Source organism: Hippopotamus amphibius, chromosome 3 (assembly GCF_030028045.1).
Source record: "Hippopotamus amphibius kiboko isolate mHipAmp2 chromosome 3, mHipAmp2.hap2, whole genome shotgun sequence".
In the NCBI taxonomy this organism is placed as follows: domain Eukaryota; kingdom Metazoa; phylum Chordata; class Mammalia; order Artiodactyla; family Hippopotamidae; genus Hippopotamus; species Hippopotamus amphibius.
The window spans coordinates 30,171,642-30,188,589 of record NC_080188.1 but is presented as its reverse complement, the minus strand read 5'-3'; the positions used below and the strand labels follow the sequence as shown (position 1 = coordinate 30,188,589).

The window sequence follows — 16,948 nt, the reverse complement described above, 5'->3', positions numbered from 1 at the left end:
AGTGTCTGACATAAGGATGTCCCTTGAGAAATGTTAATGTACTTCCCTTGCTACCCTTTCCTCAGCCTTCCTCTCAAAAGGAGGTCAAGTAAGATTCCTCTTTCTGGAGAAGAAAATTAAAACTGTATCAGCTGGTGTCCTGGAGGAGGCTGCTCCGTGGATGTTTCCACTTAGGAAAGAAAGTATGGAGAGGGCTAGCAGAAGTCGGGTCACTCTGGAGATCAGAATGCAACAGCTAGGGAGTGACAGCAGGAGAAGTGCCTAGAAAAGAGAGTTACGGTAGGATTGGAATTCCACAGGACAGCCAGACACCTTCTAGAACTGTTAGAAATGTATGTGTGGTCAAGCCTCAACAGTCCTTCCTTCTTAACCGTCTTTAACAGACAACTGCTTTTCCCTAAAAGGTCTCAGACCTGGTAGGAATTTGGGGAACACCACCGCCACGGCCATGCACCAGTATTGCTGTAATAAACCCCCGGCGCTGTGCCCCGAGCTGGGGATGAACAAGGGAATAGAACAGAGGTGCCTGCACCGAGGTGGTTACTGGAGCTTTAGGACAGGAGGCACCGCACAGTCCGGTAGAGCAGAGAAGCCTTCCTGGGGAAGGTACATTAGGGGCCTCCCAGGCAGAGCGTCGCCACGGTCAAGTTTAAAAACCGGGATCCCAGCCTCTTCGGGCCGCCTGGCTTGCCATTTCCCTCCAGCTCCCATTCATTGCTTCCAAAGAAGGGAACGGACGTGCCTCGTTTTAATTCCATTCTTTTCTGTCCCAGAGACCTTAGGGCGGGTAGAGAGAAAATGCGTGGTACCCTGAGTCAGAAACTTGTGCAGGGGGCGCGGGATGGGGCGGGAGCCGGCAGAGGCGTGGGAGTGATGCGAGGGCGGCCGGGGGCGGGGAGGTGACGCGCGAGGGGACCTCACCGCCTCAGCCCACGTGTCCGCGAGATTTAAAAGTTGGCAGCGCGCGGGGTGGTCAGTCTGGCGGCCGAACCGGGCGAACAGCGCGCCAGGGACGCAGAGGCTCAGCCAGAGCATCTCTTGGAGCGCGGACCGGTGCAGCGCAGGGACCAGGGATGCTGCGAGCCTCGAGCCGCCGCCCCGGGCCGCCCCCCGGGCAGGTGGCCGCTGCGTCCCCGTTGCTGCTGCTGCTACTCCTGCTGTCTTGCTGCGCGGACGCCTGCGGAGGTAAGCGGACCCCGCGCCTCCCAGAGCACCCGCGCCGACGTCCCGTCCAGCGCCGCTTCTCCGTGCTGCGATCGCCGCGCTCTCTTCCCTCCCTTTCTTGCCTCTTCTCTTGGCTTCTGGGATTTGCCACCCCCTCGTGCCGCAGGGCTCCCCAGGGTCTCGCTCTTAACCACAGGCGCGGGTCGCCGCCCCGGGGCAGCCAGCGGCGCAGGTGCCAGTGGCCAAGCTCGAGCGCGGACCTGGGCCTGGCCGAAATCCCCAGGCCGGGCAGCCTGAGGTGGGTGGAAACTTACAGGGCTCCCTCGGGTAATGAGAGTTTAGTGAAAATTAAAATGCTTTTCCTTTGATTACAATTACTGGAGGGACTGACGGTGAAGCAAAACCAGAGTGGGCGTGTTACTTCCCCTGCTGATGCGACGTCAACTTGGAAAATGCTCAGATTCCTTGGTGAGTGAGCTCCTGTTCTGTTCAGATAATCCTGAGCAGTAACAAGCCCCGTTCTAGCCTTATCAAAGGGGAAAGAGTCGGGTCTGTGCCTCATAGGTTTTCAGGCACCAGATCAGGAAAAGGAATAGAGACCTTCTTACAATGAGTTGGAGTTGCAAGTGTGCAAGCCAGGCTTTCAGTGAGTGCTACAGCTACAACCAGTGAGGGCAAATGTGATTGGATAGTGGTAGGGACTTCCTGAGCTTTGCTTAGAGGAAAGACATGGGAGAAGCAAAAGCAAGGTCAGGAAGGGGTGTCTGAAGCCTGGGAGACAGTGTAGAGCAGACGCAACTTGTTCCAGTGGAGAGATCACTTCCCTGTTCCCATGTGGTTACCTTTCCAGGTATCTTGAGGGGACCATCCCTCATCTTCCAGCTCTGAGCCACGCCTGGCCCCTCCAGCGCCAGCCACTGCCCTACTAAGGTCATGAATTTTCTAGCTTCTCGCAGGTTCTCTTAGTTTCCCTCTGATCTCCTGTCAGTAGGATAAGGGAGGACTGACTTTCATTATTGCTCAGAATGTCGGGGACTTGTAACCGTAACTGTAGGGATCTTTCTTAGCATGTAGCCCAGCCCTTAATTAGAGGTGGGGGAACTGAAACTATTATTCTTTTCCTAATGTATCTTTTTTTTTTTTTTTTTTTTTTTTTTTGCTGTCCTTTCATTGTTTTCCCCCTTTCCTTAAGGAATTGGAGATGTAGGGAGGTGGGGACTTATCTGCTTGAAAAGCAAGGTAATTTGGCTATGATATTCAAGCAGTCAGAAGCTAGGAGACCTAAACCTTCTCCATTACATATTTAGCAGTGATACAGCATGGCTTATGCAAAGTAATATCAATCTTTTTCAATTTTAAATTTGTTATTGGTAACATTAGGTTGGTAATCTTTATATACCTCATTAATGAAGCAGATAATCATAGTTTAATTTTTCTTCTCTGTAAAGCAAATGTACTTTCCATGCATGTTAAGTAATATGTGCTTGCAGTGATTTTTGTATCAGTGGAAGATAACTTCTTTTGGAGGAGGGGCAGGGGAATTTTCAGATTTCTGGTGAGGGAAGAGGGTGAATTTACCCTAGTCTGGTCTGCCTTGGTGATCTGCCCTAGTCCTGAGCCCCTAACGATAGCGTTGGAGGGGAAGCATGACATGCACAAGCAAAACTGGGAGATAATCTACCAAGATTAATTGTTATGCAAGATGCAAGTGGATGTATTGAAAAACAGCAAAGCAAATGCCACAGGGCCAGAGGAAAAAGAAAATTATGTCAATAAGCGCAACATGCTTGGCAAAAATGAGTTAGCAGAGCATAAAATAGCAATGGGAAGATAAAGGACCAGCCACAGATTTGGTGGCTGGAAATGGTTTACTATTCAGAGAACATTAAAATAAAGAAGGAAATTTCCTAAAAGAGGGGCACATTTGGATAACTACAACAAACTGTCATTTGACATGGCCTCTGACAATAAGTGATCAAGTGCCCAAGACTAAATTAAGAAGTGTCTTTTCCTACTCAGGCCCCTACTCACAGAATAATTCTTAAAATTCAGTCAGCAGGAACTGTTTCTCACTTCCAAATGCTGCACTAGTTAACTACTAGCAAAGAGAAAAGAAAATTGGTACCACTTTTAGAATAATCGTCTTTTTCTTTCTCTTACATGTGGTGTATTTACAGATCACAAGTTGTCTATCCATATTATTTGCCTTAGTTAGATTATACAGTATAAGACTAAAGATTTCACTTTACCAGATAGTGTGAAGTATAAATATCTTGAAACATTGATCAAAAACAGTGCAGTTTTTAGAATGTAGAAGATAGTGGCACTGTCCCTGACAATACTCGGGGAAGTATCTAGTACTGATGTTTGATTAAAGCCCACATCTGGGGTATCTTGAGAGGAAAACCACACCAACTTTAGTTAACAAATAGACAAAGGGGACAAATTTTCTCTTATGTTTGGATTCAGTCATAGGGCATTAATGGTTTTCTATAAATTATAGATAAACATTTTGAAATTTTGGCTTCTCTAACCTTTTTATTTTGCGTAAAGCCACAAAGTATCCCCTTTTGATTTTTTACGTGCTTGGGACTAAGGTAGACATAATGGCAATTTTGGTGTGGCCCATGCAAGCTTGAGGACATGGAAGGAGGCAAAGTCTGCATGGTCCTGGTAAGGCAGTGGGGAGCGGGAGCTTCCACTTTTACTGGAGGGTGGGAGTTGGTCAGAAGAAAGAATATGAAATTGTATTATTTATAGAGGAATGCCCTGTCAAGCAGAGATTAACCATGGTATGATGAGTGGAGAAATCAGAAGTACAGGCCCGCAAAGACTGAATCCAACAAGTAGAATTCCTTGTGTATTTCCCAGTATCATACTGGACTCTGGTTCTCTTCAATCAAATACTGCCCTCTACCTCCATTCTTCTTTCTTTTACCTTCCTATTTTTCAAAGCTGTGCACTCTTAGTAACGGCAGATGAGTAATGCATCCAAGTTGTAAGGAACGGGCCTATGGATCTTAGATTTTTTTCATGAGAACATTCATATCCCCCTTTTGGAAATATTCAGATTTGTTAAAAAGCTTAGACCTAAAATGTTTGTTTGAGTTCCCTAGTTCTGTCGAATAAGAGGCATCCTCTGCTTCTTTCTACAATTTGGTGCTCACTCCCCCGGCTATTCACTGTTATCCTTGGACCATAAGCATCGGTATCATAGAGAAGCTTGCTAGAAATGCAGACTTTTGGGCCTCTCCCCAAATGACTGAATCAGAATCTTATGTAGTAAGATCACCAGGTGTTTGGCATGAAAATTTGAGACGCACAGCTTTATCTCTTACTGAAAACAAAGTCAGCTCAAAGTAATATCCACCAGACAACAGTGACTTTGGGATGTACATTTGTGCTAGAAGTGTTTATTTAATTGAGAAGTGTGTACGTTCATTTGTTCACCTTGAATAGCTGTCCCATGAAAGGGGATTCAAATAAATCAACTCTCTACTATGGACTACATGACTCCTGTAAGTTACTTTAATGCTGGGTGCAGAAAATGTAGTTAAATATTATAACTATTATTAGAACATAGGTTAAATACTAGTACAAATATGTGTGAACTCAAGGCAAGACTTATCTAAAAAGATGTAGAATTAGGAAAAAAAAAAAAAAAAGTCAGGATTTGGAGTCAGCCAGACCTGGTTTAAAATCTGCTTCTGCTATGTATTTTGGTGACCTGAGACAAATTACCTAATCCTTCCTTCCTTCAATTTCCTCATCTTAAAATGGGAATAAGTAGAATCTTATCTTAAAAGGTTGATATGAAGGTTAAAGGACATGATACATTTACCTGGCATCAACTAACTGCTCAATCAGTGTTAGTAGGTGCTATCTTTATTTTTAAAAGGTTCTCTTCATCTATTTTTTAAAATTATTTGATTTTAGTATCTTCATCTTGTTGTTAATTATTTGGTTTTAGTATGGTTGAAAGCTTAGAAAAATTTACAGTCTTCTACTAAAGGATTTTTTTTTATTTTAGTAAAGGTAAATGTATACATATAATGAAAACTAGTAATCACATTTAATATTTATAATTTACACAGCATGATTTAGAAAATTAAATCTATGAAGAAAATATTATTTTGGAGGATATAAGCTAGTTCAAATTTATTTCAATAATAATTAAGGCCTTACCAAGTAATTCTTCTTTAAGAAATCTTGATCAAGGACTTCCTTGATGGTGCAATGGTTAAGAATCCACCTGCCAATGCAGGGAACGTGGGTTCGATCCCTGGTCCAGGAAGATCTCACATGCTGCAGAGCAGCTAAGCCCATGTACCACAACTACTGAGCCTGAGCTCTAGAGCCTTCGAGCCACAACTATTGAGTCCACATGCTGCAACTACTGAAGCCCACACACCTAGATCCCGTGCTCAACAACAAGAGAAGCCACCACAGTGAGAAGGCCACGGACCACAACTAAGTAGCCCCTGCTTGTCACAATTAGAGAAAGCCCACGTGCAGCAACAAAGACCCAACACAGCCAATCAATCAATCAATCATTTAAAAAAAAGAAATCTTGATTGACAGATTATGTACCATAAAATTTATCTGTTTCAGGTATACAACTCAGTGATTTTTAAGTAGACTTAAAGAGTTGGGCAGCCATTTGCCTATTAATGTTTTCTTTTCTGTATTGTTTTGAGAGTTCCATATTATAAGAATATTTACCATCACCTTTTATTAAATATGTTTCATACGTTTCAGGAGTTTCTGTTTGTCTTTTAAGTTAAAGTAATTTGTGATTTATGGTATAAATAAGTTTGGATGAAGGTGGTCAAAAGGTACAAACTTCCAGTTATAAGATAAACAAGTACTAGGGATGTAACATACAACATGATCACTATAGTGAACACTGTTCTGTGGTGTATTTGAAAGTTATTCAGTGGATTCTGAGAGTTCTCATCACAAGGCAAAGAACACGGTGTTTTCTTTTTTTTGGTATCTATATAAGATGATGGATATTAACTAAGTTTATTGTGATAATCATTTCACAATATCCAAATCATTATGCTGTGTACCTTAAACTTATTCAGTGCTATGTGTCAATTACATCTCAGTCAAATTGGAAAGAAAAAAAAAACGGAAGAATAAAAAAAAGATCCTTACTCATCATGGTTAATGTGCTATAACTTCATACCATTTACATAAATTTTATCTGATACTTCATCATCCAAATTCTATTTCAGGATCACATTAGGAAAATCCTGGAGGCATTGTCTTACTTGAAAAATGTGATTTCAGTTATTTGAATGTCATTCTTTACAAGATTTAGGTCAAACAAGGGCCAAACCAAAACATGTGTCTGTAATAAATTTCTGCTCCTGTATTATTCATACATAGTGGCAGAGGTGACTCTTCAAGTGTTCTGAATTAAGTAGAATGGATTTCTCACTTTTTAATGCTCTATTGTATAAGCATTTTTGTACTTTTACTTCTCCTTAACCAATAAAATATTGATTCATCTCCACCAAAGGAAGAAAAAAAAAAAAGAGTTGTGCAGCTATCACAACAATTTTCCATCACCCCCCAAAGATCTATGTCCATTTGCAGTCATCCCCCTTCCTACCCCCAGCACCAAGCAATCACTGGTCTTTCTGTCACTATCGATTTGCCTTCCCTGCACATTCCATGTAAATAGATTCGTACAGTATTTGATCTTTTGCATCTGGCTTATTTGACTTCGTAAAATATGTTTGAGATTCATCTCTGTTGCAGCATGTATCAGTAGTTCATTCCTTTTTATGGCCAACAACTTTCCATTGTGTGGATGTACCACATTTTGTTTATCTATTTGCTAGATGATGGATATTTGCATTGTTTTTGCTTTGGGGTTATTATGAATAATGCTGCTATGCACATTCATGTACAAGGTTTTGTGTAGACATAAATTCACTCTTGAGAGTAATGTCTTTGTAATGTTATTAAGGTTTATTTAATAATCATCTCTCCTTATACTAAGTCAAATGCTGAAATAGCCAGTTGAAATAGTGATGTACAGTAAAAAACGAGAAATATCATCCAAAAAGAAATTATATATAAATATTTAATTTTAGAAGAAATACTATCACATTAACATGTGACTATAACTTTATTTTTAGGTGCTCCAATATTGCCTCAAGGATTACAGCCGGAACAAGAATTACAGTTGTGGAATGAGGTAAAGATTTATCCTTATACAAATTAGTGGAAATTTTACCCTTTTAAAAATTATCATGGTAAAGTGAAATAATGTAATTGAGCTTTGGGACAAGTGTGATTTTACTAACATTCTGAATTCAGAATTATTTTTATTACATGAAGAAGGAAAGATGAAAAAGAAATAAAAAATATAGTAAATGGTAAATTAAGATGGCAGAAATATGTCCTAATAATAGAGTAATTATAATAAATTTGAATGTGTGAAAATATACACCTAAAAGAGATTCTCAGACTGGATTTTAAAAACGGATTCAGCAATATGGTCTCTATAAGGGTCACGCTTAAAGCAAAAAACAAAAAATTGTCAAGAGTGGAAAATGATGTACCAAGCAAATATAAACTGCAAGAAAATTGGAGTAGCAGTCTTAATATCTGGTAAAATAGAATTCAAATACATAAACCATTTTAACAGACAAAGCATGGTCTTATATGCTGATAAAAGAACAACAGAGCAAAAAGATACAGCCATCATTAATATGTATTAGCAGAACAATCTCAAAATTTATTAACAGTTGATAAAAATTCAGGGAAAAACAGATAAATGAATATTTGTATTTGGAGATTTTAATATTCCTCTCCCAAAACTGATAGTTAAAGCAAATAGCACACAAGTAGTATGTCAAAGACCCAACAACACAATTAATAAATTTGAGCTATTAGAAATATTTTTAAAAACCTGTACTAAATAGTATGCACATTCTTTTTTATTATAATTGGGGCACTTAAAAAAACAGAGCATGTCAGAAGATAAAGAAGGTTTTCATAAATTAGGATCCATTTTAAATGTTTTCCAGTCATAATGCAATAAAGTTAGAAACTATTAACAAAAGTATAACTTCAATTCCCATCTGTTAGGAAAATAAATGGCATTTTGGTAAATAGCCCTAGGTTGAAAAAAGAATAACATAAAAATATTGTAAGTCCAAATTTGTATGCTACAACTAAAACAGTAGCTAGAAAAAAACTTTAACTTCATATATATCTATCAGGAAAAAAGAAAAATTAAAAACAAATGCGTAAAAAAAAAAAAAACAAATGCGTAGCATTCAACTGAAAAATGTAAGGGAAAAGAACAACGGGGAAAATTTAAAGAAACAGGAATGAGGTAAATAATAAAAATAGAGGCAGAAAGAAATTTTAAAAAGAGAGAGGGGAGAACAAATCAACAATATTAAAAAAAATCATATATTAGTTCTTTCAAAACGTTAATAAGCACTGGCAGTACTGATTTAAGAAGGTAGAGAAGGGAAAGATGGAAAAAAAGACGCACTGAAAAGGGCAGATCACCAAGAAAAAGGGAGATTTAAAAAATGTTTTAAATAAGTATTATGGACAATTGGTGAAGTTTGCACAACTCAATAAATAACACTAAAAGCTAGTGAATTGTGTCATGTTGGTCTGGAGTCATCATATTGGTGCAGACAAAAGTCATCAACTGAGGGATGGACTGTGGTGGGTCATGACTTGTAATTTAAAAAATCTGTGGCTGGGACTTCCTAGGTGGCGCAGTGGTTAAGAATCCGCCTGCCAATGCAGGGGACATGGGTTCAAGTCCTGCCCCAGGAAGATCCCACCAGGGGGGGAAAAAAAAAATCTGTGGCTGTAAAGGCCCTATGGAAAGGCCATTTGGTATTTGTAGCTCTGACTGGAGAGTTGCTACTTTCTGTGGTTCAGTTTGAAGGTCTGTATTCAAAACATGAACTTTAGGTCCAGAAACAAGGTAGCTAGAGTATAGATTTGAAACAAGGTAGCTAGAGTATAGATTTACTGCTTTACCTACCAATGACATCACCCTCTAAACTGATAAAGAAAAAAGCAAGTTGGGGAGACTCAGTGCCCCTCTAATCTGTTGGGACTCCCACCCTGCACTAGTCCCACAAACCCACAGATTCCAGGTGTGTCTCAGGGAGAGAGAAGAAAGGCACTTGGAAGCAGCACCTGTTCTACTACCTTAAGGCATTCTCTGGTCTAGCTAGTTGAGTTATAGCCTTCATCTGAGATAAACTAATTCTTGCTACCATCAGGGTTAAATTCTGACATTTATCCTGACCCACAAACCTAATTTCTGTGTGTACATATATATCCTCTAGAAGACTATTATATCAAGCCATTATTTTCTTTCTAGATAATGGGAAATAGCTTAAAAAAAAAAAAAAACCTAGTGAATTGTACACTCTAAATGGTGAATTGTACGGAATCTGAATTATATTTCAATAAGTTGTTACCCTCCCCCAAAAGTATTATGGACAGCTATATGGTAATAATTTTGAAAACTTAGATGAAATGAATAAATTCCTAGAAAAATATCTGATGCCAAAATGCTGCTATAGTAATACAATAAGCACTGAAGAAACAATTTCTTCTTTCCTTCTAATCATTGGCCAAAAGGCCTCCAGTACTGTGTTACACAATAAATGTATCTAAAGCTTCTCCATAGGGTATAAATTTTCTCTAGAATTTTGTTATATAAACTTTACCTAGTTAAGGAAGTTCTTTTCTTTTCCTGTCTTGCTAAGAGTTTTGTTAATCCTAAATAAAATGTGAACTTAATCAAATATTTTATTGGCACCAGTATTGAGATAAGCAATATGCCTTTTCTCCTTTAATCTGTAATTGTGATGAATTACATTAATAAATTTCTTGCTCTTAAAGCTATTGGAGCTAAGAAGAGAATTCAGAAGAATTTTGGGTATAATGCCAATATACAAGAATCAATAATGTTTCTTTTCACTAGAAAAAAGTAACATGAAAATGTTACATCATTCACAATGGCAACAAAACTATAAGTATTTAGGAATTAACCAAAAATACACAATAGCTTATGGGGAAAAAATTAAATTTTAATAAAGGAATTAGAAGATAATGTGAATATATGGAGAGACATTCTTTGCTTTTGGATGAAACAATTAATTTAATGTAATAAAAATACATCAATCCTCCCTAAATTAGTCCATGTAAACCCCATAAAATCAATGCAACCCAATCAGAATTCCACTTAACTTTTTTTGGAAAGTTTATAAATTTAACCTAAAATTGATGTGGAAAAATAAAGGTCTACAAATGGCTAAGGAAATTTTAAATATAAAGAGCTAAGAGCCAGAACTTGCCCTACCAGATATCAAGAAATCCTAAGAAACTGTACTAATAAAAATGCACAGTAAGGGCGTATGAATAGACAAATGAACCAATGGAACTGACACTAGAGCTTGGAGGGTTTAGCAGACACTGTCAGTGCCCTGTCATATCCCTTTGTCATTCACCATTTGAGCACCCTCCAAACCTACTGTTTCTAATTGCAAGCACCTGTGACTCTGCCTGTTTGGCCTGTGCTCGGGACAGACCAGGAGTGCCTGGGACCAAATACTCCTACCACTAGAGTAGCCATCAGTTGGTAACCCACGGGAGTTGTGGATGAATACCTTAGCTGCCTCTCCTCTCAGGTGGGATAACTCTGCATTGGCTCCCAGAGTTCCCCAGGCAGATTGATCCCAGTTACAATGGTGGTAACCTGCTTGATAACATACCCTTGATTGGATTCCTTCCCTTCCCTGTTTTACTTCTCCACTTTTCTACCAGTGCTTTTTGGGTAATCTCTCAAATGACCTACTCATATCCACATCCTTGTCTTAAGGTCCGTTTCTGGGGGAACCCAACCTAAGACAGAAATGCATGTACATATAAACTTAACTTACAATAAAGTAACACTGAAATTCAGAGGAGAAAGGACAGATTGTTTGGCAAATGAGGACTGAGAAACTGGCTCACTGTATGGAGAAAAATAAAACTAATACCCGATACAAAAGGGGGCTCCGGGTGGGTAAGAGATCTAAACATACAGGGTAAAATTATAGAGTTCATAGGAAATATCTTTTCTGTTAGGAAAATATCTTTGTGAGCTAGGAACAGGGAAAGGCTTCTTAAAACTTCTACCATAAACTTTAAGGCCAGAAACATGATGACTTGAATTACATTAAAAGTAAAGATTTCTTTCAACAAAGGACTCCATTGAAAAAAGATAAGAGCCTTTGAAAGAAGATATTGACAATGCCTTAAACTGATAACGGATTAGTTTCTAAAATATCTAAGAAATTCTATGAAATTGGATAAAGACAGGAATCCAAAATAAAAAATAGTCCAAGGATAGAGCAGTTTACAAAGAGGAAACCTAAAGACCAACCAGCATCTGAAGAAATGCTCAAATCCATTATTAACAAGGAAATGAGAATTAAGACAACAAGACTGTCACTTTCTATCTGTTAGATGGGCAGACACTTAACATCTAGATAATGGCAAATGTTAGCAAGGGTGTAGGGTACAGGAATCCTCATGCACTGCTGATGAGAGTGTCAACTGGTAGAGCCCTCTGCAAAGCCTCCTAGATATCCCCATGGTCTAGCATTCCCTCTTCCGGGTGGGTAGCCCAAACATATTCTCCTGCAGAACCCTATGGGGAGGACAGATACAAAGAGGTAATGGGAGGAGTGGAGGAAACTGGCTGCCCATCACTGAGGAGTAGGTAGGCAACATGTGGTGGGTGCACATTGTGAAGTACTCTACAGCAGTTACGAGTAACACGCTAGAGATCGCCAGGAACAGGGAGAGATTTTTTTTTTTAAGAACTTTTATTCAGATACAATTGACATAGAATAAACTGCATGTATTTAAAGTGTACAATTTGATATTCTTTTTCTTATTAGTAATGTATATATGGCAATCCCAATCTCCCAATTCATCCCACCCCAAAGGGAGAGATCTTAAAGTGTAGTGTTAAGTAAAAAAAAAAAAAAGTAAGAAAATACCATACATGCATACCAATGGCAGTACAGGCTTTACAAGGACATAAACAGAGGATATACATCAAGTACATGAGAAGAGTTGCCTATGGGAGGGTGGTAAAGGAGTATGAAATGGAAATATAGAGGGTTAAAGTCCAATGATGATAGCAAGCTATGAAATGAGGAGAATATCCTTTATTCCTAAGCCACCCCTAACAAAATACATAAGGGCAAAGATAAGATTGACGATAAGGGCCGAGTACTAAAGAGTCTTAAATAGCACAAAAATTTGTAAAGTCTAGTTTAAGGGCCTCTGCCTTGGTATATCATAATACATGCTAGAAAAATATAAGCCAGAAGAAGAATAATTTAGACAACTGATATTAATGTAGAACACAGAAACACTTATTTTAGCTTGAAATTCTCTATATTTCTGTGGAAAATCTTTGAAAAAACTTTTAGATGATAATGCAGGGAAAAAACTCAAATGGAGTTGTAAAAGCACTATACATTCTTTCGCTAAAAAAGATATTTAAAGGAGATGCTAAGAACATATAGTTAAGCTTTCTGCTGGAGATTTTAAACATTACAGAGCTATTCAGACACTAGAAACACGTACTTTTCAAACCACATACAGAGACGTAACTATTTTCAAAGGGATTCATCAATGGACTCTACAGAGTTCTCAAAAGCAATTAGTGGCTCTTAAAACCATTAGGGCCATAAGCTGAGTGAAGTGAACAAATGCTTACCCAAAGGGAAAGTGGGTGAGCAGTGCAGCTGTGTCTTTTAAAGAAAGGAGAAAAAAGACTGAAAGCTTTGCAGTTATCTCCTAATTTGATTAATTGGTGTCTTTTTGTATTCTGATGTTTTTATTCAAGCAATATTGATGCACTGATTCGTGAGCCCTGAGTTTCAAGAACCTGCTCTCCTTGGACATGGCTACCTCACATAGATGAGCAGCCTGGGCCGGGGGTGGACAGCTTTCCCCTTGAGCGTGTAATGTCTTCAGATACCTAAACATCACAACAGTTTTGGGAGGGACCACTCCCTCCTACCCTACGAAAGCAAATTAAATCACCTTTGGGGGTGACACATAAAGCATTAGTGACAATTTAAAGCTTAAAAGGGTATCTTTTTGGCTTTCCCTTCTCAGCTGACCTCTCTTTTATTTTTTTCCCACAAACTCAATGCAGTTTAAGAATATTTACTGAAAACTTATTTGGGAATGTTAGATAGCCCCTGCTCTCAAGAAGTTTACCACTGTGTGTGTGTGTGTGTGTGTGTGTGTGTGTGTGTGTGTGGTTTGTATCCATGATTCTGGGTTTGTATGGCATGGAAGCGGGAGCAGGTGGGTGGACACAAGGGACAAATAGAATAAAACAATTCTCCCAGTATTTGTGATACATAGAGAAGATAAGTTCTGTGAACATAAAAAGGAGACAAGAATGTATGCTTTTCTATCATACTGTATACCTTTGTTATTCTCTAAATTAGAGAATTATATATTTTAGTTCATGTTCAACTTGGAAACAATAAGGAGCTTGAGAAATTATGACTGAAGGGTATGATTATCCCCCCTTCAGTTTAGTGGGAGAATTGAAATTATATTAAATTCAGCAAACAATTCTGAAACTAGAAGGCGGCCATAAATAGGACTCAACCTAAATCCTCCCAGACAGACAAGAATCCGTACCATTTTTTTCCAGTCCCATTTTAAAAGGCCACCAAAGAAATAAATGCCATAAATAACTCCAGACATCCAGCTTAGTGCTTAACTTAGCACAGTTTTTAATGATTAATATAAATCTCTTATATCACAGTTTAAAATCTTTCAAGGTTTCTTTTAAGGATAAAAGCTGAGAACAGCTAGTTGCCAAGCATAGTTCAATAAACCTTCCTTGTAAAATAGAACTGTTTTCTAATGTTGGCTTCTTGGTAGAGAACTAGAAGATGGCCCATGTTGTGTAAGACTTTTTACTGTATGCTCTTTGTCATTTAGCATGTATGCTATTATCATGTTAATTTAGATGATGTGATTAGATTTACATGTAGTAAAGAACCACATAGCAGGGCGCTCCTTAATTTTGAGGCCATTCTTTAGTCACTACTCCCGTTTCTCAGGCTGAATAACATCAGAAGTTTTTTCCTTCAATGTTTGAAGCATCTTTATACTCTGATGATCCCTATTGACTATAAAGGGGGATGTATACCCCCTTCACCTGGGGGTGAATCTTGGGGAAATCCCAATTCCAGGACTTCCTTAGATCATTTAAAAGGCTCCTCCCTCCCAAATCCAGAGGCCTGAACAGTCATGGAACTTTAATTAACGTTGCATAGGTAACTTGACTTTGTAAAATCTGCTTTCTGTTTTTTGCTATCTTCTGTCTGTTTCCAAGATGTAGCTGGCATTTTTGTTTTCTGCAGATAGATGATGCTTGTTCGTCTTTCCTGTCCATGGATTCTCAGCCTCAGGTAATTCCAACTGGAGGTGTTTCATAGTGATGTAAGCAATTGCGTTGTGCTAAAATACTCCATTTCTTCCTTTGGAGACGTCATTATTTTATGGACTTACTAAAATGTCTACATATTAGAAATTATTACATCCTCTGAAGGTAATAATGAGTGCTATGAGTTTATGTTGTAAAGTGCTAGGGCTTACATCTCTAAAAAAAATAGATTTGCAGATAATATACCCATATTTTGGAAATTAAAATGTTAATTTCAAAATCAAATTCTATGTTAGATTAAAAATAATGTATCCATTGCTGTATTGGGGGACTAATATCCTGGCCCCCAATTGAGTTTGCAACCCATGGAGAGATGAACTTATAGAGTCAGACTTGGGAGATCAAAGTATCATTGTAACTGAAAAGTCAGTTTCTGATTGTGGCCTTAGGTCTGCTGCCAAGTGTGTTTGCTGAAACTACCCTCAGAATTAAACTGAGGTTAGACAGGGACTCAAGCCTTCTGCAGGAATCAGGTTTTCTGCAACAGGGCAGCAACCAGACAAGAACAACTGGCCAGAGAGGGGCTCCCTCAGAGGAAAGCACTCCGTAGAGCATGCCCGATTGCCTCCTCGCAATCATCTGTCAGGTAACTCCCTTCTCTTCCCCAGGAAATTGTTAAGAGAGGGTTGCGGAGAGAGGAGTGTTAGTCTAGCTCCTGTACCTGCAAATGATACTGATCAGGGTTCTTGGCTTTCCCTAACAACAGAGATTGACTAGAGGCCAGACAAGAAATGCAGGCCAAGCTTTGCTGGGGCCCCTGCTGCAGCAGTGGGGGGCTATCACAAGTAACAGGTTCCCTTGCTCACCCTGGGCTGGGGGTGGGGGGCGGATGGTTCCTTATATGGGGTGAGGGTAGGGGTGTATCCAGGGGCGTTTGGCCAGAGGGGTGGCCTAGGTGTCCCCCCGACCAGTGGTATTGAGTGCAGGGAGCATGGTCCATTCCCTGCTTTTGCTCCTGGCCCTTCAGAAGTGGCAGGTGGGTTTTTGGTCTATTTGTTTCTTTTTGTCCATAGTTTGCCAGAACTGTGCATACACAGTTATTTTTAGTCCCACCTAGTTTCTTTGTGTTTTGTTGCTCAAGGAGAGGTTTGTTCAGGTGCAAGCATTGTAGCACTGCAGCAAAGGGTCCCAGGTCCCAGGTCCCAGGTCGAGGGTTCCCAGTCTCAAAAACATGAGGAATGGGAAATAAGTGTTCTCCTTATGCGTCCCTGCTGGATGCTGCTCCTTCTGTCTGCAGCTCTATCTCTGCATGCAGGTGTAGCAGAGTTAGCCTTGGTGTCTTAACTTTCTTGATCAGCATCCCTAGTCTCCTGGACAGAGGAGAGGTCTCAGGAGAGGCTCTAGGCTCCGCCTTCTGCGCGCAGTCAGCTGGGTGCCTGGGGCAAACTCCCACGTGGTCTGGCCAGGGCGTGGTGCCTGTCCTTCACATAATCCTTCCAGAATGTCATCCTGGCCCATGTGTAGAAGCAGCCTTATGAAGTGACGTATTTCTCCTGCCTTGACCGGTTCCTCAGCCTGCAGAGGATCACTTGCAGCAAGTTAGAGGCATTAAGTGGTAAAGCACGACCAGAATCACAATAGACAACGTTTATGAATGATATTTCAAATAGCTGGAGGAGCCTTGATGGATATATAAGATGTGATGTATGTTAATCAGCACGCAAGCTTTTGCATTACATTTAAAATTCAGGAACACCCTCAGAATCAGTTTTATATCTTCAAAATTAAAAGGATGAATTTTAAAGGGCTCATCTGAACATCATCAAGGTTAAACTATGCATGTATTGGATTTGGAGACTGTACCTTTTGAGGAGAGCTTTGTGAATTTACTATGAAATCTTTTACACTAATTGGTACCATTTTTTAAAAATCATTAATTTCCTATTTATTATTTTATTATGTATGTGATTATCTGAATAGTTCTTCAAAACATTTTTACCAAATAGAAAATAAAGGCTCTTTAAAAGGCCCACAAATAAAAAATAAAATATTAAAAATCTCATATGAGAAAAATCCTTAAAGAATAGCTGTAGCTCAGTGAATAATGGCTTTATGTAAAAAATTGCTGGAGAAAATGCAGCTTGTTTTGAAACTTTTTCTGTGAACCTTCAGTCTTGTTGCCAAGCCTCAACTGGCTTAGAAGCTGTTTTCTTTTTCTTAAGATTTATTTTATTATTTATTTATTTATTTTTGGCTGCATTGGATCTTTGTTGCTGTGCGCAGGCTTTCTCTAGTTGTGGCGAGCAG

The 16,948-nt window shown here is 39.3% G+C and overlaps 1 protein-coding gene across 4 annotated transcripts in view; it reads left to right on the top strand.

Annotated features, from left to right (window-relative positions):
• Nucleotides 1-1,046: 1,046 nt before the first annotated feature.
• The window catches only part of NMU (neuromedin U), a 30,701-nt gene continuing 14,799 nt past the window's right edge, over nucleotides 1,047-16,948 (top strand). For 3 of the 4 annotated variants that reach the window (XM_057728749.1, XM_057728750.1, XM_057728746.1), the window contains exons 1-3: nucleotides 1,047-1,185; nucleotides 7,317-7,375; nucleotides 14,619-14,666. In XM_057728749.1, the coding sequence (XP_057584732.1) occupies nucleotides 1,074-1,185; nucleotides 7,317-7,375; nucleotides 14,619-14,666 (219 nt within the window). In that variant the 5' untranslated portion in view covers nucleotides 1,047-1,073. The remainder of the gene's footprint in view (nucleotides 1,186-7,316; nucleotides 7,376-14,618; nucleotides 14,667-16,948) is intronic. The other variant, XM_057728747.1, reaches the window with a different exon arrangement.